The sequence below is a fragment of the Elgaria multicarinata genome, chromosome 21, assembly GCF_023053635.1.
Source record: "Elgaria multicarinata webbii isolate HBS135686 ecotype San Diego chromosome 21, rElgMul1.1.pri, whole genome shotgun sequence".
Lineage (NCBI taxonomy): Eukaryota > Metazoa > Chordata > Lepidosauria > Squamata > Anguidae > Elgaria > Elgaria multicarinata.
This window is the reverse complement of record NC_086191.1, coordinates 3,692,510-3,716,776: the sequence shown is the minus strand read 5'-3', so window position 1 is coordinate 3,716,776 and position 24,267 is coordinate 3,692,510. Positions and strand designations below refer to the sequence as shown.

The 24,267-nt window shown below is 50.0% G+C and overlaps 2 protein-coding genes across 2 annotated transcripts; one reads left to right on the top strand and one right to left on the bottom strand.

The window, feature by feature from the left end:
• Positions 1 to 1,735: 1,735 nt before the first annotated feature.
• VPS51 (VPS51 subunit of GARP complex) lies at positions 1,736 to 14,701 on the bottom strand. The gene is made up of 10 exons (XM_063145783.1): positions 14,462 to 14,701; positions 13,312 to 13,441; positions 12,414 to 12,560; positions 11,273 to 11,492; positions 8,546 to 9,290; positions 7,941 to 8,156; positions 4,801 to 5,019; positions 3,996 to 4,117; positions 2,984 to 3,071; positions 1,736 to 2,169 (listed from the first exon to the last, which is right to left on the bottom strand). Exons 1-10 carry the CDS (start codon positions 14,651 to 14,653, stop codon positions 1,909 to 1,911), a joined length of 2,340 nt encoding a protein of 779 aa, XP_063001853.1. The 5' UTR covers positions 14,654 to 14,701; the 3' UTR covers positions 1,736 to 1,908.
• A 3,622-nt stretch (positions 14,702 to 18,323) lies between these two features.
• On the top strand, positions 18,324 to 24,248 carry TMEM262 (transmembrane protein 262). Its single transcript, XM_063145750.1, has 3 exons — positions 18,324 to 18,497; positions 20,936 to 21,035; positions 24,172 to 24,248. The coding sequence occupies exons 1-3, from the start codon at positions 18,324 to 18,326 to the stop codon at positions 24,246 to 24,248; spliced, it is 351 nt and encodes a 116-aa protein (XP_063001820.1).
• Positions 24,249 to 24,267: the final 19 nt, after the last annotated feature.

The window sequence follows — 24,267 nt, the reverse complement described above, 5'->3', positions numbered from 1 at the left end:
TATGGCCTAACTCATGCTGAATGGAGGGAAACCAGGACCTCGTGCAATTTGGTAGCTATACTTCTATTAATTCAGCTCAAAATAGCATTTGCTTTTTTTGCAGCTGCATCATGCTGTTGGCTCATATTCAGCTTGTGATCCACAACTGCAGCATGGTGGAGAATAGACGTTGCATGAACGTCCCAGGTTTAGTTGTGGGGCAGGGGATAGGAAATTGTTTTCTCCGTCCGAGACCCTGGAGAGCAGAATAAAAAACACAGGGCTTGGTAGACAATTTGCCTGGCCTAGGACAAGGCATTAAGTTAAAGAATTACTTGATCCCTCTCTTCTGCGCCTCATTTGAAAAGCTGAATCATTGCAAGAGAAGGAATCATGCAAAAATAAGCCACTGATTTGGTTTCATTTTACCCAGAGTTAAGAACATCAGAAGAACCCTGATGCTGGATCAGACCAAGGGTCCATCTAGTCCAGCACTCTGTTCACACAGGGGCCCACCAGGGATGAACAAGGCAGGACATGGTGCAATAGCACCCTCCCGCCCATGTTCCCCAGCAACTGGTGCACACAGGCTTACTGCCTCTGATACTGGAGGTAACACATGGCCATCAAGGCTAGTAGCCGTTGATAGCTTTCTCCTCCAGGAATTTATCCAATCCCCTTTTAAAGCCATCCAAATGGGCGGCCATCAATGCATCTTGTGGTAGTGAGTTCCAGAGTTTAACTCTGCGCTGTGTGAAGAAGTCCTTCCTTGTATTTATCCGGAATCTCCCACCAACCAACTTCATGGGATGACCCCATTGGGTTCTAGTATTATGGGAGAGTGAGAAAAATGTCTCCCTGTCCACATTCTCCACACCAGCCCTAATTTTGTACACCTCTACCATGTCTCCCCTCAGCTTCCTAAACAATCCCAGCTGTTGTAACCTTCCCTCATAGGGGAGATCATAGAATCATAGAATAGCAGAGTGGGAAGGGGCCTACAAGGCCATCCAGTCCAACCCCCTGCTCAATGCAGGAATCCACCCTACAGCATCCCTGACAGGTGGCCAACCAGCTGCTTTTTGAAGGCCTCTAGTGTGGCCAAATGTGCCATTCAGGTATTTGGGATGCCATTTCTAGAGAAGAGAGAGATTAAAAACAAGCGTTGTCATGAAGAAAAGGAAAGACGTTGCAAAATTTTGTGTGTGTGTCTGTCCCTACACATACACACAACCCACTCACCCAGTCAAACATTTGATTTCAAAATCTGGGACAGGGTATTTGTCATGACACTAGGCCTTGATGCACACAAACCCTCCTCAAGCCGCGTGCCACCGCTTGAACAACCCGAGGGTATGGTAAAACTGGGGTGACCCTATGGAAAGGAGGACAGGGCTCCTGTATCTTTAACAGTTGCATTGAAAAGGGAATTTCAGCAGGTGTCATGGGTATGCCTGCAGCACCTGGTGAAATCCCCTCTTCATCACAACAGTTAAAGCTGCAGGAGCTATACTAGAGTGACCAGCTGCAAAAGAGGGCAGGGCTCCTGCATCTTTAATAGGTGCCTAGAAAAGGGGATTTCAGCAGGTGTCCTGGGTATGCCTGCAGCACCTGGTGAAATCCCCTCTTCATCACAACAGTTAAAGCTGCAGGAGCTATGCTAGAGTGACCAGATTTCAAAGAGGGCAGGGGCTTTCCAAATTGCAGCGGAACAAGGGCGCTTTGCAATAATTCATGCAGAATATTAAAGACACCGTGGGATTAAGTTATTCTTTATTCATCTCAAGCCGACTGCCAAGTTTTGAGGTCTTGGCTGCGGAGGGTTTCTGCAGGGCCTCCTCCGTCCCCTCTGCCCGCCCGGCGTGGCGTACATGCGGGAGTGAGACAGTGTCCATGTATGTGTCCCCGGACCGCACCACTCTCCTTGTACTATCCGCGCTCGCAGATGACCTCGATGACGCTCTGCTCCATGGGCACGGGGTCAAGGCACCGGTGGGCTGTGCTGCCCACGATCTCGTCCAGCAAGAAATGCACCAGGTTCTCGTCAGAGACGAAGCGCCACAGGTAGAGCTGCAGGTAGTAGCAGTCCACCTGGATCTGCTGGAGGCCGAAGCGGCCGAAGGTGCGCAGGCGGACGCACTCCAAGAAAGTCTTCAGGCTGATTTTGATGATGCCGGTCAGCACGGAGACCTGCGTGGTGGAGGAGGAGGAAAATGAAGATTCCAAAAGGCAGCAAAGCTAAGAGCTTCTCTACATTAAGCAACACACACCCCTCCAGGCCTTTAACGGGCTTTCTTCTTCCGGAGTCTTTCTGGGTTTACAAGTGAACACATGATTTGGAATGGAAAACTTCCCTTCTTCGCAATGATCTATATGTTCAATGAAACACTGCCATCTAGTGGCTGTATTATAGTGCTACGCTGGCACTACATGCTGCTGCTATGCCTTGATTTTTATTTCAACTCATTTCCGATCTTTTTGAAAGTGGGATAAAGGGGGAAAGTGCGGGAGATGTCCTGGAAGTTGATGACGTCATGTAAAGGACGCGCAAACCTCTCTGAGTGACCAATCATAAGTGTGCACTCCCAGAGTGCAGGACACAGAATAATGGGCTCAAGTTACAGGAAGCCAGATTCCAGCTGGACATCAGGAAAAGATTCCTGACTGTCAGAGCAGTACGACAATGGAACCAGTTACCTAGGGAGGTGCTGGGCTCTCCCACACTAGAGGCCTTCAAGAGGCAGCTGGAGAGCCATCTGTCAGGGATGCTTGAAGTTGGATTCCTGCACTGAGCAGGGGGTTGGACTCGATGGCCTTGTAGGCCCCTTCCAACTCTACTATTCTATGATTCTATGAACCTCTCTTCCTAATAGCTCCTGTCTCGCCAAGATTCAGACCCTGTCAGAGAACGCCCCCTCCCCAACACATGAACTCTTGAGTCCCCGCCCGGTCTTGGGAAGCGTAACGGAGGTGAACTTTAAGGGTCCTTTTTTGTCATCCTCACCTTGTTGAACTCCACAGGACTGAAGATATCGATGCGCTCTGAGAACAGCTTTTGGATATTGCTCAGCAAGTTGGTATCCATGGGGGCACTGGGGTGCAAGGGAGAACAGATTAGGGTTAGGATGGAACAGAGCCTCTCGCTCGGCTGCCTGCGCAACTCAGGATCAAATCCTCGAGACCCAGGTAAAAAAGCTCTTATAAGTCGGGACCCTCCCTTTTTGTCACGTCTAGCCCTGCTCCGCGTAGTTTGGAAGAAGGTGTTTCAGAGGATACATCAGAATCAGACTCTGAAGTAGAGGAGACGGCGTCAGAAACATGCTAGACTATACCACGGGGGAAGAAAGCTCTTCCAAGCTCTTCACCAGCTGGGGGTGAATCTTCTCCAGAGCTTATCTCCTCAAGGCCAAACAATACACAGTCAGTGGGAAGACAATATTCTTCTGAAGGAGAGAGCACGGAGAGGTTAGCTGATCCTAGAGTACGCCGCAGACTAAAACGGGCGGAGCTAAAGGAAGGCGAGAGAAAGTCAGCCCGGCTGGCGTCCCATCAGAAGCCGCCTCGTCTTGGGAAAAGGCTTTCCATTCTCCATGAAAGGACAATTGTCTAAGTCCCAAAAGGCAGAAGTGTCGTGTTTCTCAAAAGCCTCCTGCCTTCTTGGGAGAGAATGACGAGGCCTGCTAGTAATCCACAAAGCTTTATTTAAGCAATACACATCTCTTCCCACCTGAAGAGTCTAATCTCTAGGAACTTTCCCCAAGGCAAAAGTATGCAAACTAAAGTTGGCGCCTCACTTTCACCAACCTTCTTCCCAACCACCAATGGTTTCAGGTTTTCCTGGCCTTTGTGCAGTTTTTCACGTGTTCTCGAAGGTTGAAACGCCTTAGGTTCTGGCAAAGCAAGATCTTTAGATGTGCCGGTACATTTGGTCCCGCCCCCTTTGGCCTTCCGCCCCACCCACCCCTGGAATGCGGCCCCCAAGAGCTTCTCCGAAATGGGAATCCAGCCCAGCTCACCTGGGCGTGTAGCTGGGCGCGTAGCGGCTGTGCTGCCGGGAGCTGCTGTACACCGAGAAAGTTCTTTTGCTGGAGTCACTGCTCTGGGCTTTCCGCACCCCTTCCTCGTACAGAAGCCCGACCTGCACGAGGAGACGATGTTGGGGAGGAAGCGGGGTTATTCGCACGACAAGGGAGGTGCAGCTCCGTCTGGTTGGAGAGGAAACTGGGCCCACACCCAGTTCTAAAAAGGCAGCTGCTACAGCTCGGAGCTTCCTGGAAGCATCACTCCCTGACCCCGGAAACATGGCTTGGCTGTGATCCCTCAGGGGCTAGAGGATGGGACTCTGTACAAGCTCAGAGGCAGCACACTCACTCTCCCACTAGAGGCATTCTAAGGCTGTCAGGGATGCTTTAAGGTGGATTCCTGCACTGAGCAGGGGGTTGGAGTCGATGGCCTTATAGGATCCTTCCAACTCTACTATGCTATGATTCAAAGTGTATGAAATAGATGCACAACAAAACCTGTTTCCAGCTCAGACGCTTTTTAGCAGAGAGAAAGATCTGACATTAGAAGTCCTTTCCAAGAGAGCTTGAAAGAGGCGCCTCATTTCACCACTGAGCATACCTGGGTTTGGAGCCGGGGGGGGGGGGGGGAGGTTTCCAAGCCAAGCCAAGCCCCGACACCTTCAGGGACGCAGAACCTCAAGTGCTCTCCTGCACGGGGTGCCCCCTGCCCCCTAGCGGACACCTTCAGTTACAGGAAAGGTGAAAAGACTCCGTTGCGGCCTCGGGGCTTGGCATCCCGGCCCCCTTCCGTGCTCACCTGCACGTCAATAGACGTGGCGTCCTCCACCACGCGCTTCATGACGGCACGGACATTGCGCGGCTCGATGGTGGCGATCCAGTCCCGCGTCTCCACGCTCTTGCGCAACATCTGCGAGATGATCAAGCCCTGCACCTTCACGTAGTGATTCAGCAGCTTCTGGGCGGCCTCACGGGCCTCGCCGCACAGCCCGGTGACGGGGGTCACAGGAGAGTGGTCCTGGCGGAAAGCCAAGTCAGGATGAGGAACCAGCAAGAGGGCCCGGATGACGGGGGCGACACCTGGCAACGGCCCAGTTCGGACAACGCGTTTCTCAACAGTGGTTTCAGGACTGCGCAGTGGATTTTTTTACGCCACCGTTGAGAAATGTGTTGTCTGGCGGGAAAACGCCATGCAACAGTGGAGTTTTTTTGGGAAAACACTCCATGCAGAATATCCACACTATGCAGAGGAGAGTTCCTGCACAACCGTTGTGTTGCGTGTCATGTGGAGCTCACTTTTCCCACCTTCTACAGAGTCTTCTGGCAAGAGCGGCGAAAGGAGCAAGTGCTGCTCTAGGAGAGCTGCCGGGATTGGTTTTTTGCAGCAATGGCTGATGGGATACCATTGGAAGGACTGGGGGAGGAGAGAGGACGGAGGAACTGTCAATCAAACTCAACTCCACGGTCGCCCACAGTCACACAACGGTGGAGTTAGAACATGTTGTGTGGGGCGCACCCCCTAAAAACTCAACCATTGAGTGGAGTTTTCGCACTGAGTTGACTAACGTGTTGTCTGAACTGAGCCAATGTTACAATGCACTTCAGAGGGCTTCACATGCATTAGTCATCTTTACAACGATCCTTTAAGGTAGGCCAGCCCTATCACTATTTCTCAAAATAGGGGGAAGCAGGGAAGGCAGAGAGAGAGAGGCTGTGTCATCCAAAGAATTCTTAGCGGCTTCCTGAGAATCAACTACTCTGCTACAACAGTTCGGATTCAATTGTATCAAAGCTGTTTCGCTGGTTTTGGGATGGTCTGAGATTTGCATGCCTCTTTGAACCACATTTGGAGAAGTGCAAAAATAACCACAACAGCAACAAAATTAGCTTATTTGTTTTTTTAAAAGACGGGTTGGTGGAGAGGCAGCGGGGAAAGTTCAAAACAGTGAGGTTTTACTGGAAGCGGCAGAGTCTTGCTATTTACTGTTTTACTCTGTACAGCACCATGTACATTGATGGTGCTATATAAATAATAATAATAATAATAATAGATTGATGCAGTCGATAGCGTTAAGGACTAGCTTCATACGCAGAGTTAATGCATTCAGGGCACAATCTTATGCATGTTTGAACATGCCTAAAGATGGCATTCTTAGCCTCTGGATAGAGCTGGCTAAATTAAGCCAGGACATGTTTAAGTGCACAATGTTAATTCTCCAGTTTTAAATGGATATTGTCTGTTTTGTTTGTGTTTTTATGCTTTCATATTTTGTACGTTCGTTTTTAACGTTCACTGTTTTTAACCTTTGGAAACCACCCAGAAAGCTTCGGCTATCAGGTGGTATATAAATGTAATAAATGAATAAATAAATGAATAATAATAATACTTCAGGGTTCCTCCAGACACAACAACACCCAGCTTTGAAGAATTCAGACTTGGGGGGGGGGGGGCAGGAGGAAAGGAGCCCCATCTTCATCTTGGACCCTTCCAGGGTGCTTCACCACCGAGAAGCAGCCCTTCAGGAGACTGGGGCGAGCCGTTTGGGGCATTTCCCTGGGTTTCCCCCCAAGCTGAGGAGAAGGAAATGAGCATCGCTCGATGTCACGCAACGTCCCTTTTCATAACGCATGAATACTGCAATGAGGAAACCCAAGAAGCTCTTTGTCCGGCACGGAGATTGCACAAACGGTACAACGTGTACAATTCTTGCTTCTGCCATATTATTGGCTTTAAAAAAAAAAAATTAAGCTCTTTATGGAGATTGCGTAATGCTTAGGGTTCCCCCCCCTTTTTTTGATTTTTGGGTGAATAACAACGGATGTCTGAAATGAACAAGGGGGGGGGGGGGGAAACGGCTTTTGTGTTGCGTTTCTGATTCTGCATTTCTGATTCTGATTGGCTTTGACGGCTCAGGAATCGGGCAGGCGCAAGAATCCCAACCCAAACGATACCGTTGAATCCCTCGTGGCTGTTGGAGTTGCTGGAATATAGAAACCGGGGGCGGGGGGGGGGCGGGGGGGGCGGAGAGACGCAAAAGGATGACTTGGGTTCTCTACAGGAAGGTGATTCGAACTCGGGATCCATTCCTGGCTCACATCCTAATTGGTAGGGGTGTGCACGGACCCCCCCAATCCGCTTCGTGGCCCGATCTGGAAAATCCGGATCGGGCCCGCTCCTCTTTACGCGCCGCCCCTCTCGTCTCCCACTCCGCTCTGCGGAGCGAGATCCGGCTTCGCCGCCGTCACTATACGGACGGGGGTGGCGCAAGATAAGCTACCCCCCCACCCCGCCCCCCTTACCTTCCTCCGTCGCGGGCTTCAATTGAGGCCTCAGTTGAAGCCGGAAGAGGCCTTGGCCTTCACTTCCGGCTTCAACCGGGGCCTCAATTGAAGCCCGCGACGGAGGAAGGTAAGTGTCCCTCCTCCCTGCTCCCTTACCTGGCACCACCGGCAGCACCAGATGAGTCCCCCTCCCCCCCACTTACCTGCAGGCGAAGCTCTGGATTGAGGCGATCCTCTTCGCCTCGATCCGCAGCCCCCCCGACTCTCTTCGCCTCCGCCTTTTCCGGAGGCGAATTAGGCCGCCTCGCTCCTGCTTCTCTGAACCGAAGAGAAGCGGGGCACATCCCTACTAATTGGGACCCATCCCCTCCCACAGCGCTTTCCCTAACTTCAGAGGCAAGGGCCAGATGTCATAACTTCATGGAATTACAGCATCTACACTTAGCACACGAAGCTGGAGGATCCTAGGGCCGGAAAAAGCCAAAAGTCATCGCGCACGTTCGCACGTGAACCACCCAGCTCCCGTTGTGCCACAACTAGAAAGCAGAGGAGCCGCCCGCATGCGCAGCAAAGGAGACTAAGGAGCGGTGCGCAACGTCGCTGCTCCGCTGACATGCGCCCTCACGGGGTCTGACATGTAGGGAGGACAACTTATACCTGCACCAGGAACTGCTCATCGGTCAGTGTGAGGATGTAGCTGATGGTGGAGGTCTCGTAATCCAGGCAAAGGCGAGAAAGGAGCAGCAGCAGCGCTGGGGGCGTGGACCCGCCCTTGTCGCCCGTGCTCTCGCAGAACTGCCGCGCCGTCTGGCAGATCGATTTGATGAAGCTGACGATGAGGCCTTCGCGGACGCCCTGGCTGCAGAACTCGCCCTGGGGGGGAAGCAAAGGCACATCAGCCACGTCATAGCGGAAGCCTGGAGACATATTGGCTCAGTTCAGACAACACGTTTCTCAATGCTGGTTTCAGAACTCCACGGTGGGGTTTTTAGAGGGTCAGCGGCTCTAACCGTGGCTTAAAGTGTTGTGTGTGACTACACGGCCTGTGGTTAGTGCTAACCCCAGAGAACCCCAGTTTCGCTAACCAGAGCCTGACGTGTCGTCTGAACAGGCCCATTATGGCTTAGCGTGTCCTGTGAACCGTTCCTAACCACGGTGGCAATATAACCGCGGTTTAAACACACTCACTAACCACTTGCTGCAAAAGGGTGAGCGGTCTAACCGTGGCTTAAGCGCGCCGTCCGAACGGGCCCGCTCTCTACCTTGAAATAAGGCTTGTTCGAGAAAGTGATGTCCTTGGCCGTGAACAGGTGGACGTAGGTGAGCACCGACTTGATCTGGTTGAGGATGGAGGCCGAGATGGTGCCCAGCAGTTCCGCCAGGTTGGGGCTGTCCTTGCCCACGAGGCGGGGGGCGGCCAGCGACTGGCGCACGTCCGTCAGGCAGTCCACGTAGAAGCTCTGCAGGGCCTGGAGGTACTGGCGGATGCGCTCCTTGGCCGCCCGCACCACGATCTCCGTGCCCTCGGCGGCCGCTCGCGAGGCCGGCAGGAGCTTGGCCAAGGCCTGGAGCCGCCGGTGGAAGCGGTCCAGGGCCCGCACCAGCAGGGAGTTGTCTCCCACGCCCTTTTCCAGCTGGATGCGCCGCTCCACCAGGCCGAAGTAGCGCCCCATCAGGCCGTCCACGAAGGCCACCAGCTTGTCGTGGGCCATGCGGCCGATCCCCTGGGCGCCTTCCCGGTTGATGAAGAGCTCGTGGTACGAGGCGATGACCAGGCACATGTTGCTGACGAAGCTGTTGCAGCCGCGGTCGGTGAACTCCAGGATGTCGCCGGCCGGGCTCAGCTGCTGCCCCTCGCCCAGCTCGGCTTCCAGGCCTTGCAGCTCGGCCTCCAGGCGGCAGCGGGCGTGGGAGAGGAACTCGTCACACAGCTCCTCGGCCGGCTCGCCCAGCTGCAACAGCAGCTCCACGCACTCGGCCAAGTCTTTGGCACCGGAGCCCCCATCCCTGGGGAGACAGGAGGAGGAGGAGGTCGTCTTAAGGCTTTAACCTCATACGTAAAATGGGCTTCATTGCTACCGCCTCTCCCATTTTGACCCAGCTCTTCCACCAAAGAAACCACGCCTGAACAACAGATACAATTTTGTCCTCAATACAAGCCTGTGAGCTAGGCCAGGCTGATAAATAGACCGCGTTCGCACAGCACACTAAGTCAGGATTTTCCGGAACAGCCCACAATGGGTTAGCGTGTTGTCTGTGGGACGTTCCCCTCTCCCCGCCATGGTGGGTTACTTCTCCCAAATATCCCATCCCGGGAATCCACAATCTGCAGGAAGGGTGATTTTACCCTATGGTGGGTTAGCGTCTTGATCTGCTGCACAGCGTGGGTTACGGAGATCGCTTACAGAGCTGCTCGGCAAGAGTGGCCAAAAAAAACAGCCGCCACTCCGCTCCTCCCAAGCAATCTGTATTCCTAGAATCAGAATAGTAGAGTTGGAGGGGTCCTCTAAGGCCATCAAGTCCAACCCCCTGCTCAATGCAGGAATCCACCTCAAAGCATCCCTGACAGAGGGCTATCCAGCTGCCTCTTGAAGGCCTCTAGTGTGGGAGAGCCCACAATCTCCCTAGGTCACTGGTTCCATTGTCGTACCGCTCTAACAGTCAGGAAGTTTTTCCTGATGTCCAGCCGGAATCTGGCTTCCTTTAACTTGAGCCCGTTATTCCGTGTCCTGCACTCTGGGAGGATCGAGAAGAGATCCTGGCCCTCCTCTGTGTGACAACCTTGTAAGTATTTGAAGAGTGCTATTATGATTTCCCTCAGTCTTCTCTTCTCCAGGCTAAACATGCCCAGTTCTTTCAGCCTCTCTTCATTGTTTCCAGACCCCTGATCATCCTGGTTGCCTTCCTCTGAACACTCTCCTGCCACAAAGGAGGCTGGGATACTTGCTTGTTTGAGCAGGAGAATGACAGGAGGAGGGGGGAAATGAACTACTCCATGTAGCTTGTTTGCCTGATCATCCGACAGGAGGCTGTTAGAGCATAACCACCTATCTAGGTAGCTTGCCACCTACCGTGGGTTAGCGTGATGTGTGAATCCAGCCATAGCGACTGCTGCAAGGTCACCCAGAGAGCTTCATGGCTGATTTAAACCCAGCACTCGTGGTCCCAGCCTGACCCCCTGACCCAGCTTTTCCAAAACTTGGGCTCCTGGATCCTGTTGGACTACAACACCCATCTTTCCTGACTATTGATGGAAATTGCAGAGCGGCTCTCAGGAATCATTCCCTCTTGCCTTTGAGGGGGGTCATTGAACTACAGGCTTCTTTGAGAGGAAGCCATGAGGGTTACGTTTCTAGGCGTCCAATATAAATACGTGGAAGAGAACCGCAGGCTGGCCATGCTTATTCAGTATGTTTTTAGGATGTTTTAACAATGTATACTATATTTTTAATCGGTATTTCATGTATTTTATACCTACTGTTGTTCCATGCCTCGATCCAAACAGAGAAACGTGTAAGAAATTTATTATTATTATTATTTGCTCTCTTCTGGTTCACAGCCCCCGTTGCTTCAACTCACAATAACCCTAAAGCGCAACTTAATTTATAACGCTGAGGCAAACAGCGTTGTGAATTAAGGGAGAGGGCCTTTTCAGCGGTGGCCCCCCAATTCTGGAACGTGCTCCCCAACGAGGCTCGCCTGGCGCCAACGTGGTTATCTTTTCGGCGCCAGGTCAAGATCTTTCTCTTCTCCTAGACATTTTAACAGCCCTTAACAACATTTGTTTGCTTTTAAACGGACCCCAAAACAGCTGTTTTTAGAAGGATACTGTTGTTTTCATGCTTTTTATGTTTTTAAACTTTGTATATTTGTTTTTAATGTTTACTGCTTTTAACTTTTGTAAACCGCCCAGAGAGCTTCGGCTATGGGGCGGTATGTAAATGCAATAAATAAATAAACCAACCAACCGGCGCTCCTGTTGCCTTTACCTGAACTTCTCGCGCAGCCTTTGAGCGAGGTCAGCCATGATCTTCTGGCAGTCGTCCTGGATGCCCCGGAAGGAAGGCATGTGCTGGTACTGGTGAAGGATGGAGCGGGCTTTGCTGTAGTAGCGGACGGCCTGCCCGTAGGCCGCCAGCTCCACGCACTTGGTCAGGCGGGCCGGGAGTTCGAAAAGGAACTGCAGCTTGCGTAGGAGCGCGTGGACACCTGGCATGGGCAGACGAGCGCGGTCAGAGCAGGGCAGGCGGGAGGTTCTGGCGCTTGAAGATTCCCCTCACCCCACCCCTGGAGCTGCTCCCCATCAAGACCTGAAGCCCTCGTTCAAGTGCTCCCTCTGAGGACAAGAGAGAAGGCCTTCTCAGTGGTGGCCCCACCCTGTTGTAGAACGCTCTTCCCAGCGAGGTCCGCCAGGCGCCAACATTCTCATCCTTTCTGAGCCGGGCCGAGACTTTCCTCTACACCCAGACGTTTGAGGGGGGCTTTTCATGACAGCTGTTTTTATCGGGTCCTAGTACCTTATTGGAAATGGGTGGATTTTTTTTTAGCTGTTTTTGAATTTCGTTAAAGATTTCATATCATAAGAACAAAAGAACATCAGAAGAGCCCTGATGCTGGATCAGACCAAGGGTCCGTCTAGTCCAGCACTACATTCACACAGTGGCCAACCAGCCATCGGCCAGGGACCAACAAGCAGGACATGGTGCAACAGCACCTTCCCACCCATGTTCCTCAGCAACTGGTGCACACAGGCTTACTGCCTTGAATACTGCAGATAGCACACAACCATCAGGGCTGGTAGCCTTTGATAGCCTTCGCCTCCAGGAATTTATCCAACCCCCTTTTAAAGCCATCCAGATTGGTGGCCATCACTACATCTAGTGGCAGGGAGTTCCATAGTTTAACTCTGCGCTGTGTGAAGAAGTAGCTTTTAGTATGCTGTTATTATGCTTTATGTTGGGTTGTAATTTTTGTGAGCTTTGGCTCTCGGGCAGCACAGACGCGAAACAAATGAAAACGAAATTGGACCGGGAGTTTCCAGCACAAGTAGCTGACGTCCTGTCGCCGAACTACGGCCACCTTCCCCTTCGCCGGCCACCTTGGCATCAGGTCCCACGAGCACACACCTACCCGACAGCTTGGTGATCTGCTCGTGCTGATCCTGCAAGGTGCTGCTGATGCTGGCGCTGAACTCCGTAATCACGGCCATGTTGGCTGCCAGGCAGTCCATCTCATCCTCCATCTTCTTGAAGTCGTTCTTCATCTTGCGGATTGTGTCTGGGGAGCGGGAGGGGAAAGGGAGCCACGGCGAAGTCAGGAGGGCCGCCCTGAGCTTCTCATGAATGACCTCAGGCAAGCCTCACCCCCCCTTGCCTTTAGCAACCACAATAATTCATTTAAATCAGTGGTTCTCAACCTTCCTAATGCCGCGACCCTTTAATACAGTTCCTCATGTTGTGGTGACCCCCAACCATAAAATTATTTTCGTTCTTCTCTACACGATCCATTGTCATGGGATGGTTTGCTAATGAAAATAATACATAACAATAGCTTTAATAATGCAAAAGATGATACATGACATAGTTCAGTCAATACAGTTTCCTAAGACCATCGGAAATATGTGTTTTCCGATGGTCTTAGGCGACCCCTGTGAAAGGGTCATTCGACCCCCAAAGGGGTCCCGACCCACAGGTTGAGAACCACTGATTTAAATGATCTATATGCCTGGCAGGGAGGGAGAGACGAACAACCAGAGATCTCTCTTACTTTTGTGGCCTGCTCCTTAGCTTCCAAAAAGCATCTACCAGTGAAAACAAGATGCTGAGTAAAACAAGAACTGAGGAAGCCTTAGAAAAGGTGGACTTAGGTCTGATCCAGCAGGACTCTTCTATATAAATGATGGGGGGGGGGGGGCACAGCACTCAAAAATAAACCTCCCAAGTCTTTTAGAAGTGAATTCCTAGCAGCGTCCCACACTCAACGGCGCAACAGACCGAAGCCACCCACCCACCGCGCCTACGATTATTACCTGTGGCAGAGATGAATTTGTTGTAGTTTTCGTAGACCAGCGTTTGCATATCGCTGTCCAGGGCTCGGATCTGCTTCACCATGTCGGTCTCGCAGTCCATCAGCTGAGCCAGGGGGCATTCCTTCCGCAGCTGGCACCCAGGAGAGAGAGAGAGAGAGAGAGAGGCGGTGAGAGGCAGGCCCTGGCTGGCGGCAGAACCCATGCTCCCCGTTCCCCTTTGGTCTTCAGTTCAAAAGGCATCGGATGCATGAAGTTTGATGATCTTCTCGATCATCCCAGAGTGCAGGACACGGAATAATGGGCTCAAGTTACAAGAAGCCAGATTCCAGCTGGACATCAGGAAAAACTTCCTGACTGTAAGAGCAGTACGACAAAACATCAGGAAAAACTTCCTGACTGTTAGAGCAGTGCGACAATGGAACCAGTTACCTAGGGAGGTTGTGGGCTCTCCCACACTAGAGTCATTCAAGAGGCAGCTGGACAACCATCTGTCAGGGATGCTTTAGGGTGGATTCCTGCATTGAGCAGGGGGTTGGACTAGATGGCCTTAGAGGCCCCTTCCAACTCTGCTATTCTATGATTCTATGATCCTGAAACAGATACAAAGGTGGGCAAAGGAAGGGGGAGGGAATAGTAAATAGTTTGGTCAGAGAGAACAGAAACGTATCATTTTACAAAACAGACCTTTCATTCGGTCTGTTTTGTGCATGTGAGCTGCTTTCTAGGGCCGAGCGTTCTGCTCATGCTCAGAGACACTCCACTTAAAATCAATAATAATAATAATAAACTTATTTCTTACCCGCCTCTCCATCCTGATTGAGGCAGGGAACAACAGTAAGTATAACATACATACACAGCATCAGCCTACCCCCTTAGGTACAAAAGAAGCCAAAGAACCCACACACACACACACACAAGAAAACCAGAAGGGCACTCTGCTCATGCTCAGAGACACTCTTTCCATGCTGCAAAATCTTTGGAAAATAAAAATCGGGCAATGCCGCCAATGGGGAGAGGGGGAGTGGGGCAGCTGCTATACAGCCCCCCCCGGGGGGGGGAAGATGTGGGGAGGGGCCCCTGGTGACAGGTTGCCATGGAGACCCCTCAAAGGGCGGGGCGTTGCTAGGGGGCGTGCCCCCGCCCCCCTCACCTTGTTGAGGAAGACCTCCGGGTCGAAGTGGGCCCCGTTGATGTCGGTGGGGCCGCCCTGCTCCCCCCGGGCCGGGCCCGCCGAGGCCTCCGCCGTCGGGTCCGGCAGCCCGTAGTAGAGCTTCAGCATCCCGTGCGGCCTGCGCTTCCCGCCCGGCGGCTCCGGGCCCCGCTCGGCCTGAGGCGCAGACATGAGGCCGCCCTGCCGCCGCCGCCGCCGCCGCCGCCGGGAGAAGGAAACGGGCGCAGCGAGAGAACGGAGAGGAACGGGAAACAATCACTTCCGGGAACAATAAAGTTTTGTTGAAACCGGGTCCAGCACGGACGGCCTGTCTCTATGGAAACCACTCCGCCCCCTGCTGGCCCGAGCCACTTCCGGGAACAATAAAGTTTTGTTGAAGGCATTCCTGGTCGCCGGCGACGTCCTAGAGCGGCCGTTCCTTGGGTTTGCAGGACGTCCTAGAGCGCCCTCCTTGGAGTGGCTGTAGAAATGCAGGACTTTTCCTAAAGCAACCCTAGGCTTGTTACTCAGAAGTAAGCCCCCCTGGATTTAACGGGGCTTACTCTGCAGTAAGTGGGAGTAGGGTTGCAGCCTTACAGTGAAATACTCTTAAGTATGCCCCATTGAGTTCAGTGGGGCTTTCTCCCAGTGGTCTATATTATTATTATTATTATTATTATTATTATTATTATTATTATTATTATTATTATTATTATTATTTTAATTAATTAATTACATTTTTATACCGCCCAATAGCCGAAGATCTCTGGGTGGTTCACAAAAATTAAAACCATAATAAAACAACCAACAGGTTAAAAGCACTGTATTATTATTATTATTATTATTATTATTATTATTATTATTATTATTATTATTATTTTAATTAATTAATTACATTTTTATACCGCTCAATAGCCGAAGCTCTCTGGGCGGTTCACAAAAATTAAAACCATAATAAAACAACCAACAGGTTAAAAGCACCGTATTATTATTATTATCATCATCATCATCATCATCATCATTATTATTAATTTTTTCACTCATGGTGATGGTCATTTTCTAGACTCTGTAGGGTGACCCTATGAAAAGGAGGACAGGGCTCCTGTATCTTTAACAGTTGTATTGAAAAGGGAATTTCAGCAGCTGTCATTTGTGTATATGGAGAACCTGGTGCAACATCACAACAGTTAAAGCTGCAGGAGCCCTGCCCTCTTTTAAATCTCATCACTCTAGTATAGCTCCTGCAGCTTTAACTGTTGTGATGAAGAGGGAATTGCACCAGGTTCTCCATATATACAAATGACACCTGTTGAAATTCCCTTTTCAATACAACTGTTAAAGATACAGGAGCCCTGTCCTCTTTTTCATGTGGTCACCCTATTCTAGACGGACGTGACAGGCTTTGCCAAGTTGTTATTATTTCTTGCCTTTTCCCCTCTTGGGAGGAACCCAAGCAGCTTAAATTATCCTATTCGCCATCTTATCCTCACAACAACCCTGTGAAGTAGATTAGGCTGAGAGTCAATGATTGGCCCAAGGTCACCCAATGAACTTCATGGAGACCGAGTCCATAACCACTGCACCACACAGCTATAGACCTAACACACTTTGGTGTATTACAAAGGCTGCTGACCTTTTTGGACTGTTGGGCACATTTAGGAACTTGAAACCATCCTGTGGGAACCACCCCAAAATGCTCAATTGGTGGAGTGTCGCTTTGGATCTTAGGCTACATCTTATTCAGCAAAAACTTTTGTTTCATGTCTATTGGAAACCAAAAACTTTTGTTTCATGTCTATTGGAAACCACAACATCTCTTTAATAAGGAATTGTCTAATTTGTCTAACTGCTGGCGGCACAATACAATTGATGCTTCTTTTAAACATGTTTTGGCAATGTCCAGTATGCATAGTATAGGGAAATGTCTTCGTTTTATCTGGGGAGATGGAACCTTACAGAGTCAATGGCAAAGGTAAACCAAATTGGGACCCTTTCTTATGTGACTACAAGGCTCATCCTGCAAACCTTGTGAATGCACAGGGTTGCCTTGAAGACACAGGCGCGGTGACTAAAAATACTGGATGGCAAAATAACAATATGGGATAACATGCCAGTTTCTCAGATGACTGTAAACACAAATCAGTTTCAATTGCATTGAGATGCATGGATCAACACGGGCGGAACGTGTCCTTTATTAAGAAAAAAAAATACGGTTGTAAATAGACCAGTGACAAGATGGCAGTTTTCTCTGCATTGTGTGCTTTTGAATATGAGGCTTGATTTGCTGGGAAATAAGGCTTAAGACCAGCCACCTGGAGGGTTGGGAATTTGTCAGTCTCTGACGTCAGTAATCATTCCATCTTTGTACTTTGTAAGGGTGTGTTAGGGAAATTCCTCTAACCTGATAGGGAAGGAACGACTTCACAACCGGTCCAGACACAGAGACTCTTTATTAACTATGCGCATAGGAGAAAGCTCTCACCCCGTACAAACCGATGGCGAAAACTCCCTCCCCATCATCCACACCAGCCTTCTTTTATACGCATCAAAGTTGCTCTGATGAAGTCATACTTTTCCCTCCTCCCTCCCGTGACTGATCACAAGTCCCATACATGTTCCATAAACAGAAACCCATTCTTGCATAAACAATGCCATATTTTGGCAGCCTATGGCCGGTACAAAACGTTGCATTCTGTTCTTTGATAAGCACCTCAAGGAGAGACAGGAATTCCAGAGGATGCTCTGACCCTTCAGAAATCCCTGGTCAGAGGGCTTTCGATGGTAAATAGATGACACGATGCGCCTCGAAGTCTATGTTGCTCAGCCTGGTTGCTAGGATCAGTGTGTGCATGTGTGTTGGGGAGGCTATCCCAAAATCTAAGAGTGCCAACAGGATGATCAGGGGTCTGGAAACAAAGCCCTATGAAGAGAGACTGAAAGAACTGAGCATGTTTAGCCTGGAGAAGAGAAGATTGAGGGGAGACATGAGAGCACTCTTCAAATACTTGAAAAGTTGTCAAACAGAGGAGGGCCAGGATCTCTTCTCGATCCTCCCAGAGTGCAGGACACGGAATAACGGGCTCAAGTTAAAGGAAGCAAGATTCTGGCTGGACATCAGGAAAAACATCCTCACTGTTAGAGCGGTATCACAATGGAACCTGGGAGGTTACGGGCTGTCCCACACAAAAGGCCTTCAAGAGGCAGCTGGACAACCATCTGTCAGGGATGCTTTAGGGTGGATTCCTGCATTGAGCAGGGGGTTGGACTCGATGGCCTTGTGGGCCCCTTCCAACTCTGCTATTCTATGATTCTAAACACCAGCAGACGTGTCTTTTGAAAAAGTAATGCGTAACCCTGGCAGATAAGGAGCCAAGAGATCAAAGTCTGCAGGCTTTCTGTGCCTCTCTGTTTTTAGAGGCATGACGGTGAGGGCTAGAGGGAAAGTGTCAGGAGTGTGTGTTTGAGCAATTTATTCACATTAAATTGAGGGGCTTCAACAGGGGCATTTTCAGGTTTCTCTGTCAGTTGTCCATCTCTCCTCATCCTGGAAGTGGCTTTTCCCAAAAAGACACCACTGGCTTTTCCAGGGCTAGCTCATTTATCGTTAAGCCCTTCCATACCATGCTTCAATTTCCCCAGGGCAGTTCACAAGAACGCCCTGTTGCTTTGAGCGGGGACAGCAAATCTCCCAGTCTTCTAGAACCTTTGGATGCTTGTGACTTCATTGGCTCAGGAACCATCTCTCTTCATGCCAGAGGTTGGGTTGGTTGACAGCCGTTTTGCAAGATCGGTCTCCTCCAGAAGCGGGTGCCTCCTCCCTCAAACCTCTCCCAAACCCACGAAGCCACCAGCCGCACAGAGGATGAGCTGGAAGGATCCCTTTGTTACGATCACCTTCCCAAACAAAGTTATCTTCACCATCGGCTCCTTGCTTCTGTTCATCATTCACACGGGCGTTCTCGTTGGTGACCTGTACCACTTCCTCGTCTCCCAAAGGGGAGATCTCATGAGCTTCCATTTTACCGTAACGCTATTGGTAAAGGGCTCAATCCCCCTTCCCATACCTTGCAAGCCATTCATGCCAAAACAGCTTGTGCGGGAGAAGCTCCCCTGGGGATTGTGGCCATAGGACAAGGGTGAGGAATCTCTTTCAGCTGGAGGGCAGAATTCCATTTCGGAAAAGCACTCAGAAAAGCATTCCAGCGTTGGGCAGGTCGAAAGCCAAAGAGTTAGAGCAGGGCCCAAGTCAGAAGGGTAGGACGATTTTATTTTACCCTTGTATTTGTGCAGAGTTTCCACCCTTCCATTCAAAAAGGTTGAAATGTTTCTCTGAAGGTTTAGAAAGAGCTTCGAATGGAAGGGAAAACCTGCACAAAACGTGGGAAGCTATCAAGCCATTGGAATTTGGAGAAAGGAGTGGAGCAGACGAGCAAAAGAAAACTCAAAAGGCCCGATGCATTTTAAATTTCAAGACTCTTCAGATTCCATTCCCATCAGGAGGCAGGAAACATTGTTTGAGCTGGCCCATGGAGAGATCATAGAATGGTAGAGTTGGAAGGAGCCTCTAAGGCCATCGAGTCCAACCCCCTGCTCAATGCAGGAATCCACCTTACAGTACACCTGACAGATGGTTGTCCAGCTGCCTCTTAAAGGCCTCCAGTGTGGGAGAGCCCACAACCTCCCTAGGTCATTGGTTCCACTGTCATACCGCTCTAATAATCAGGAAGTTTTTCCTGTTGTTTTATCGTACTGCTCTAACAGTCAGGAAGTTTTTCCTGATGTCCAGCTGGAATCTGGCTTTCTGTAACTGGAGCCCATTATCTCATGCCTGTTGCACGCACAAGTCTTTCAAACTCAAAACACGCTGGGCTTTAATATGTTGTTCTTAGCACACCTCCCTGGGATGTCATCTCTCCTTCGGCCCAGACGTGAGACTTGAAACACGTGCTTCCTGATTCATAGCTCAGTCTTGTAGCCAAGCTAAGATACCTGTTTAACAGAGGTTAGACACAGACCACATTTTTCAAACGAGGGATGGCAAACCTTAGGCTTGTAATAGGGTGACCAACTGTCAGGATTTCCCCGGATTTGTCCTGGTTTTTGTTCTTTCCATGGTGTCAGGGGGGATTTTCTATAATTTTCAATAATGTCCTGGAATGACACACCTTCCTCTTTAAGGCTGCCATTAGCATGGCAGGAGGGAATGACATGCTTTCTTGAGGCACATCATTCCCCCACCCCGAGCTCCAATTGAGGTCTTAAAGGGGAAAGTGGGTCATTCGTGGACATTATAGAAAAGGCCCCAATTGGAGTGGATGGTGATGGTGCAGAATGAAATCCTTTCCCCTCCTCCACTCCAATCGAGTTCTTTAAGGTGGTGGGGGAATAACGTACTTTCTGCAGGACTCAGAAAGCTGCTTCCCCACACACACACTAGGTGTCCTCTTTTTTGGTTTCCCAAATATGGTCACCCTAGCTTGTAACATCCAATTTGGTTTTTCCCCCCCAAATCCCAATGATCAACGACCAGAGCCAGATGCAAAAGAAGGACAGGATTGATGCATGCTTAGAATTAAGGAACAGGATTGCCTCTGAGCCTATGCTCAGGCCAGGAACTGGTTTTCAGTGACAGAACTAGGCTCAATCCTTTCCCACTAAAAATCAACCCTTGTTTTTCTTCCCTTCATGAAATGAAGCAACTTCATTTAAGCAGTGCTCCATTTCGGGAGTAAGAAACCCATGCCAATCTACAGCTAGCAATAGACCCTGCTGTAAATATCTTGTCTAGCTGATCTTCAAGAGTAGTTACAAGTGAGGCTTCTCCAGCTTGGGGTCCTCCAGAGGGGTTGGACTACAACTCCCAGAATCCCCCAGATGATGGGAGCTGCAATCCAACACGTCCGGAAGATACCAGGGTGGGTTAAGGGGGCGGAAGGATCCAAACTGGTGAAACAGGGATTTGTGTCTGCGTTCATCATTGCAAATCCAAACTCGGCAGAGTGGCGTTTAGCCCAAGTTATATAGACACAGAGACCTGGTTCGCACAATTGACGCAGCTGGTTTTATTTAAGCTACGTCGGGTTGTGGTGCCTGCAGCTTGTCATCCAAACCGGCGAGGGTGACTTGTTGTAGGGTTGTTAGCAAACTGCCCCAAAACAAGCTATGGGTTCTGTGTGCTTTGTTAAATGTCCCCCAACAAGTCTCTCTTTTGGGGTTCAGTCATCATGAAACCAGACTGTGCCACAAGAGAAGTTCTGCCAGTTCCAACGAACTGTTATTGGAGGCTGATTTCGAGTTAGTCCCAGGTGAAAGAACCCACGTGGGCAAAAATCCCAGCTCCGGTTTAGGACCGGATTCTGGGCAGAAGAAAAACCTCACCAGACACTTGATGAGACCTTCCCCACTCCCGATCTGTTTCTCTCGTTGTCATTAGAGGCAAATCACTTCCGCTCTTCTTCTGTTGGGTTTCCACAGTTCTCGCACGTGATCAGTTTTTACTGGGCCCTGCTGGCAACCATCTACACCTTGCAAGCGGAGGACAACATCCTGATGTGCATCGCTCTGACGTCTCTCGGTGAGCTGTGAAGGTCGGCGGTGAAGAGAGGCCGGCTGGCCGGCTCCTCTCACATAAGGGAGGCAAAATATAGGGCCTTAGGATGGGCTCAAAATCCTTCGACCGCTGCATTCCCTTGAGAGAGTTAGGGCATAACCCAATGCACGCTGAGACAGAAAGTCTAGCTGGGCATACTGGGAGCGGTAGGACTCCCTCACACACACACACACACCAGTCTAAACATGCATTGGATTTCACCCTTAATGGCTGCGTGATCTAAAGCAGTTTACTTGCCCAGGGATTCACTGTGCACTTACATATTCTACATAGATTTTTGTTTTGTTTTGTGAGATCTCGCCCCTGGAAACCAGCTCATATGCACCAGGTAGGAAGTTCTTTTTCTTCGTCCATCTCTTACACTTCCCGTCCTCGTGAGTTGAAAGTTCTCTACCTCAGCCTTAGAACATCAGAAGTGCCCTGATGCTGGATCAGACCAAGGGTCCATCTAGTCCAGCACTCGGTTCACACAGTGGCCAACCAGCCATCGGCCAGGGATGAACAAGCAGGACATGGTGCAACAGCACCCTCCCGCCCATGTTCCCCAGCAACTGGTGCACACAGGCTTATTGCCTCGAATACTGGAGATAGCACACAACCATCAGAGCTGGTAGCCATGGACAGCCTTTGCCTCCAGGAATTTATCCAACCCCCTTTTGAAGCCATCCAGATTGGTGGCCATCACTACATCTTCTGGTAGTGAGTTCCATAGTTTAATTCCGTACTGTATGAAGAAGTCCTTCCTCTAATTTGTCCTGGATCTCCCACCCATCAGCTTCATGGGACGACCCTGCTGGGTTCTATATTTTGAGAGAGGGAGAAAAATGCCTCCCTCTCTACATTCCTACGGGAAACATAAAAACCAGCTTTTACCTCTCCCTTCACAGCAGGTACACAACTTTCTAACATCCCCTGTTAGAAATGTTGGCCCTAGGCTGCTTCTCCCAGCTTAGGGCCAATTTCACATTGTTCATTCCCAGAGACTAACAACCTTGTTTTTTCCTTCAGGCTTGAAATTTTTCCAACTCGAGCGATTTGGAGGAGGAAGTACTGGGTGGTCATGAAAACCTCACAATGCATTTTTCCCTTGTTAAAACCAAAAACACACACACCGGGGATTGTAACATATACAGCTGTTTCTCAAAATTGGTTCCCTTAGATTTGTATTTTCGGAAACAGAAATATGGACCAATACCTCTAAAAAAAAAGAGAGAGATCTTGCATATTTGTTTTTAGCTTGTTTTTTAAATAGGCAAAATGGGCCGCAAGGGTTCCCAACTGTTTTTATTTAAAAAAAACAAATGCACGATCTTGGCCCAGGTGTGCATTCCCTGAAGCTAAATATGGTCTCCTTCCTGCCCCTTTTCACACACCTACAACACACACAAAAAGTGGGCTGTGTGTGTGTGTGAATACGATGCTAAACCATGGTTTTAGTGTAGGAATGAGGAAGAGATTTTCCTGCAACCCTTTTCCTCTTCTGGCCTGGTTGCAAGGAGATTGGAAGCTTTTGACGTCCACTTTTATTTTATTATTGCATTTATATCCTGCCCTTTTTCCCTCCAAGGAACCCAAGGCGAGGTACATAATCCTCGTCCTCCTCTCCATTTTATCCTCACAACAACCTCCCTGTGAGGTAGGATGGCCTGAGAGTCTGTGACCGGCCCAAAGTCACCCAATGGGTTTCCATGGCTGAGTGGGGACTCGAACCCGGACCTCCTGACTCCCACTCTAGCCACACTACACCACACTGGCACTTTTGAATTTACTAAACCCCGGGGGAACTCAAACCATGGTCTACGATCCTGGCTTGGTAACAAACCATAGTTTAAACGGAATAGCATTCCCCCATGTTCTGAAGCAAGTTGCAATGAGGGATTCTAGGAGCAGACGCTGGTGGTTCCATTGTCAGTGGGTCGGTGAATCCACTCCGGGTTTCAGTCAGAACTTTAAAGCAGTTCTCCAAGATGCAGGATTCACTACCCCACTGACATGGATGCTGTAACTTGGAGAGCTCCTTTAGAGTTCTGACTGAAACCCGGAGCGGATCCGCTGCCCCACTGGCAACGGAGCCACCAACCTCTGCTGGACTCGTGTTAGTTTGAAAGCAGAAATAGAATCATAGAATAGTAGAGTTGGAAGGGGCCCATAAGGCCATCGAGTCCAACCCCCTGCTCAATGCAGGAATCCACCCTAAAGCATCCCTGACAGATGGCTGCACCTTGAAGGCCTCTAGTGTGGGAGAGACCACCACCTCCATCAGTCACTGGTTCCACTGTCGTACTGCTCTAACAGTCAGGAAGTTTTTCCTGATGTTCAGCTGTAATCTGGCTTCTTGTCCGTGTCTGTTGCCTGCACAAGTCTTTCAAACTCAAAATACGCTGGGCTTTAATACCTCCCTGAGATGTCCTTTCTCCTTTGGCCCCAACGCGAGACTTGAAACACGTGCTTCCTGATTCATAGCTCAGCCTTGTAGCCAAGCTAGGATACCTGTTTAACAGAGGTTCGACACAGACCACATTTTTCAAACGAGGGATGGCAAACCTTAGGCTTGTAACATCCAATTTGGTTCCCTCCCCCCCCAAACCCCCCCCCCCAATGATCAACGACCGGAGCCAGACGCAAAAGGACAGGCTTGATGTATGCTTAGAATTAAGGAACAGGATTGCCTCTGAGCCTATGCTCAGGCCAGGAACTGGTTTTCAGTGACAGAACTAGGCTCAGTCCTTTCCCACTCAAAACCAACCCTTGTTTTTCTTCCTTTCATGAAATGAAGCAACTTCATTTAAGCAGTGATCCGTTTCGGGAGTAAGAAACCCATGCCAGTCTACAGCTAGCAATAGACCCTGCTGTAAATACCTTGTCTAGCTGATCCTCAAGAGTAGTTACAAGTGAGGCTTCTCCAACTTGAGGTCCAAATGGATGCTTTTGATCGCTTCGTGCCAGAAGAAAAGGCTCAGGATGAGACGTATAGCTAATAAAAACTGAGCTTTGATGGGCTCAGCTTGCGTGGAAGACTTTAGGAACCCCACCTCATTAATTAGGGGAAAGGAACCGTTTGAATTAGCAAGACTGATTGAACGCTCTTCTTTCCGCCCAGCTCTGAACTTTAGCATCTTCCTGGCCCGTTTCTGCACGGACTTCTTCACCATTGATTACAGAGAGGAGGAATTCTGAGTAACGTCCCGCGAGAATG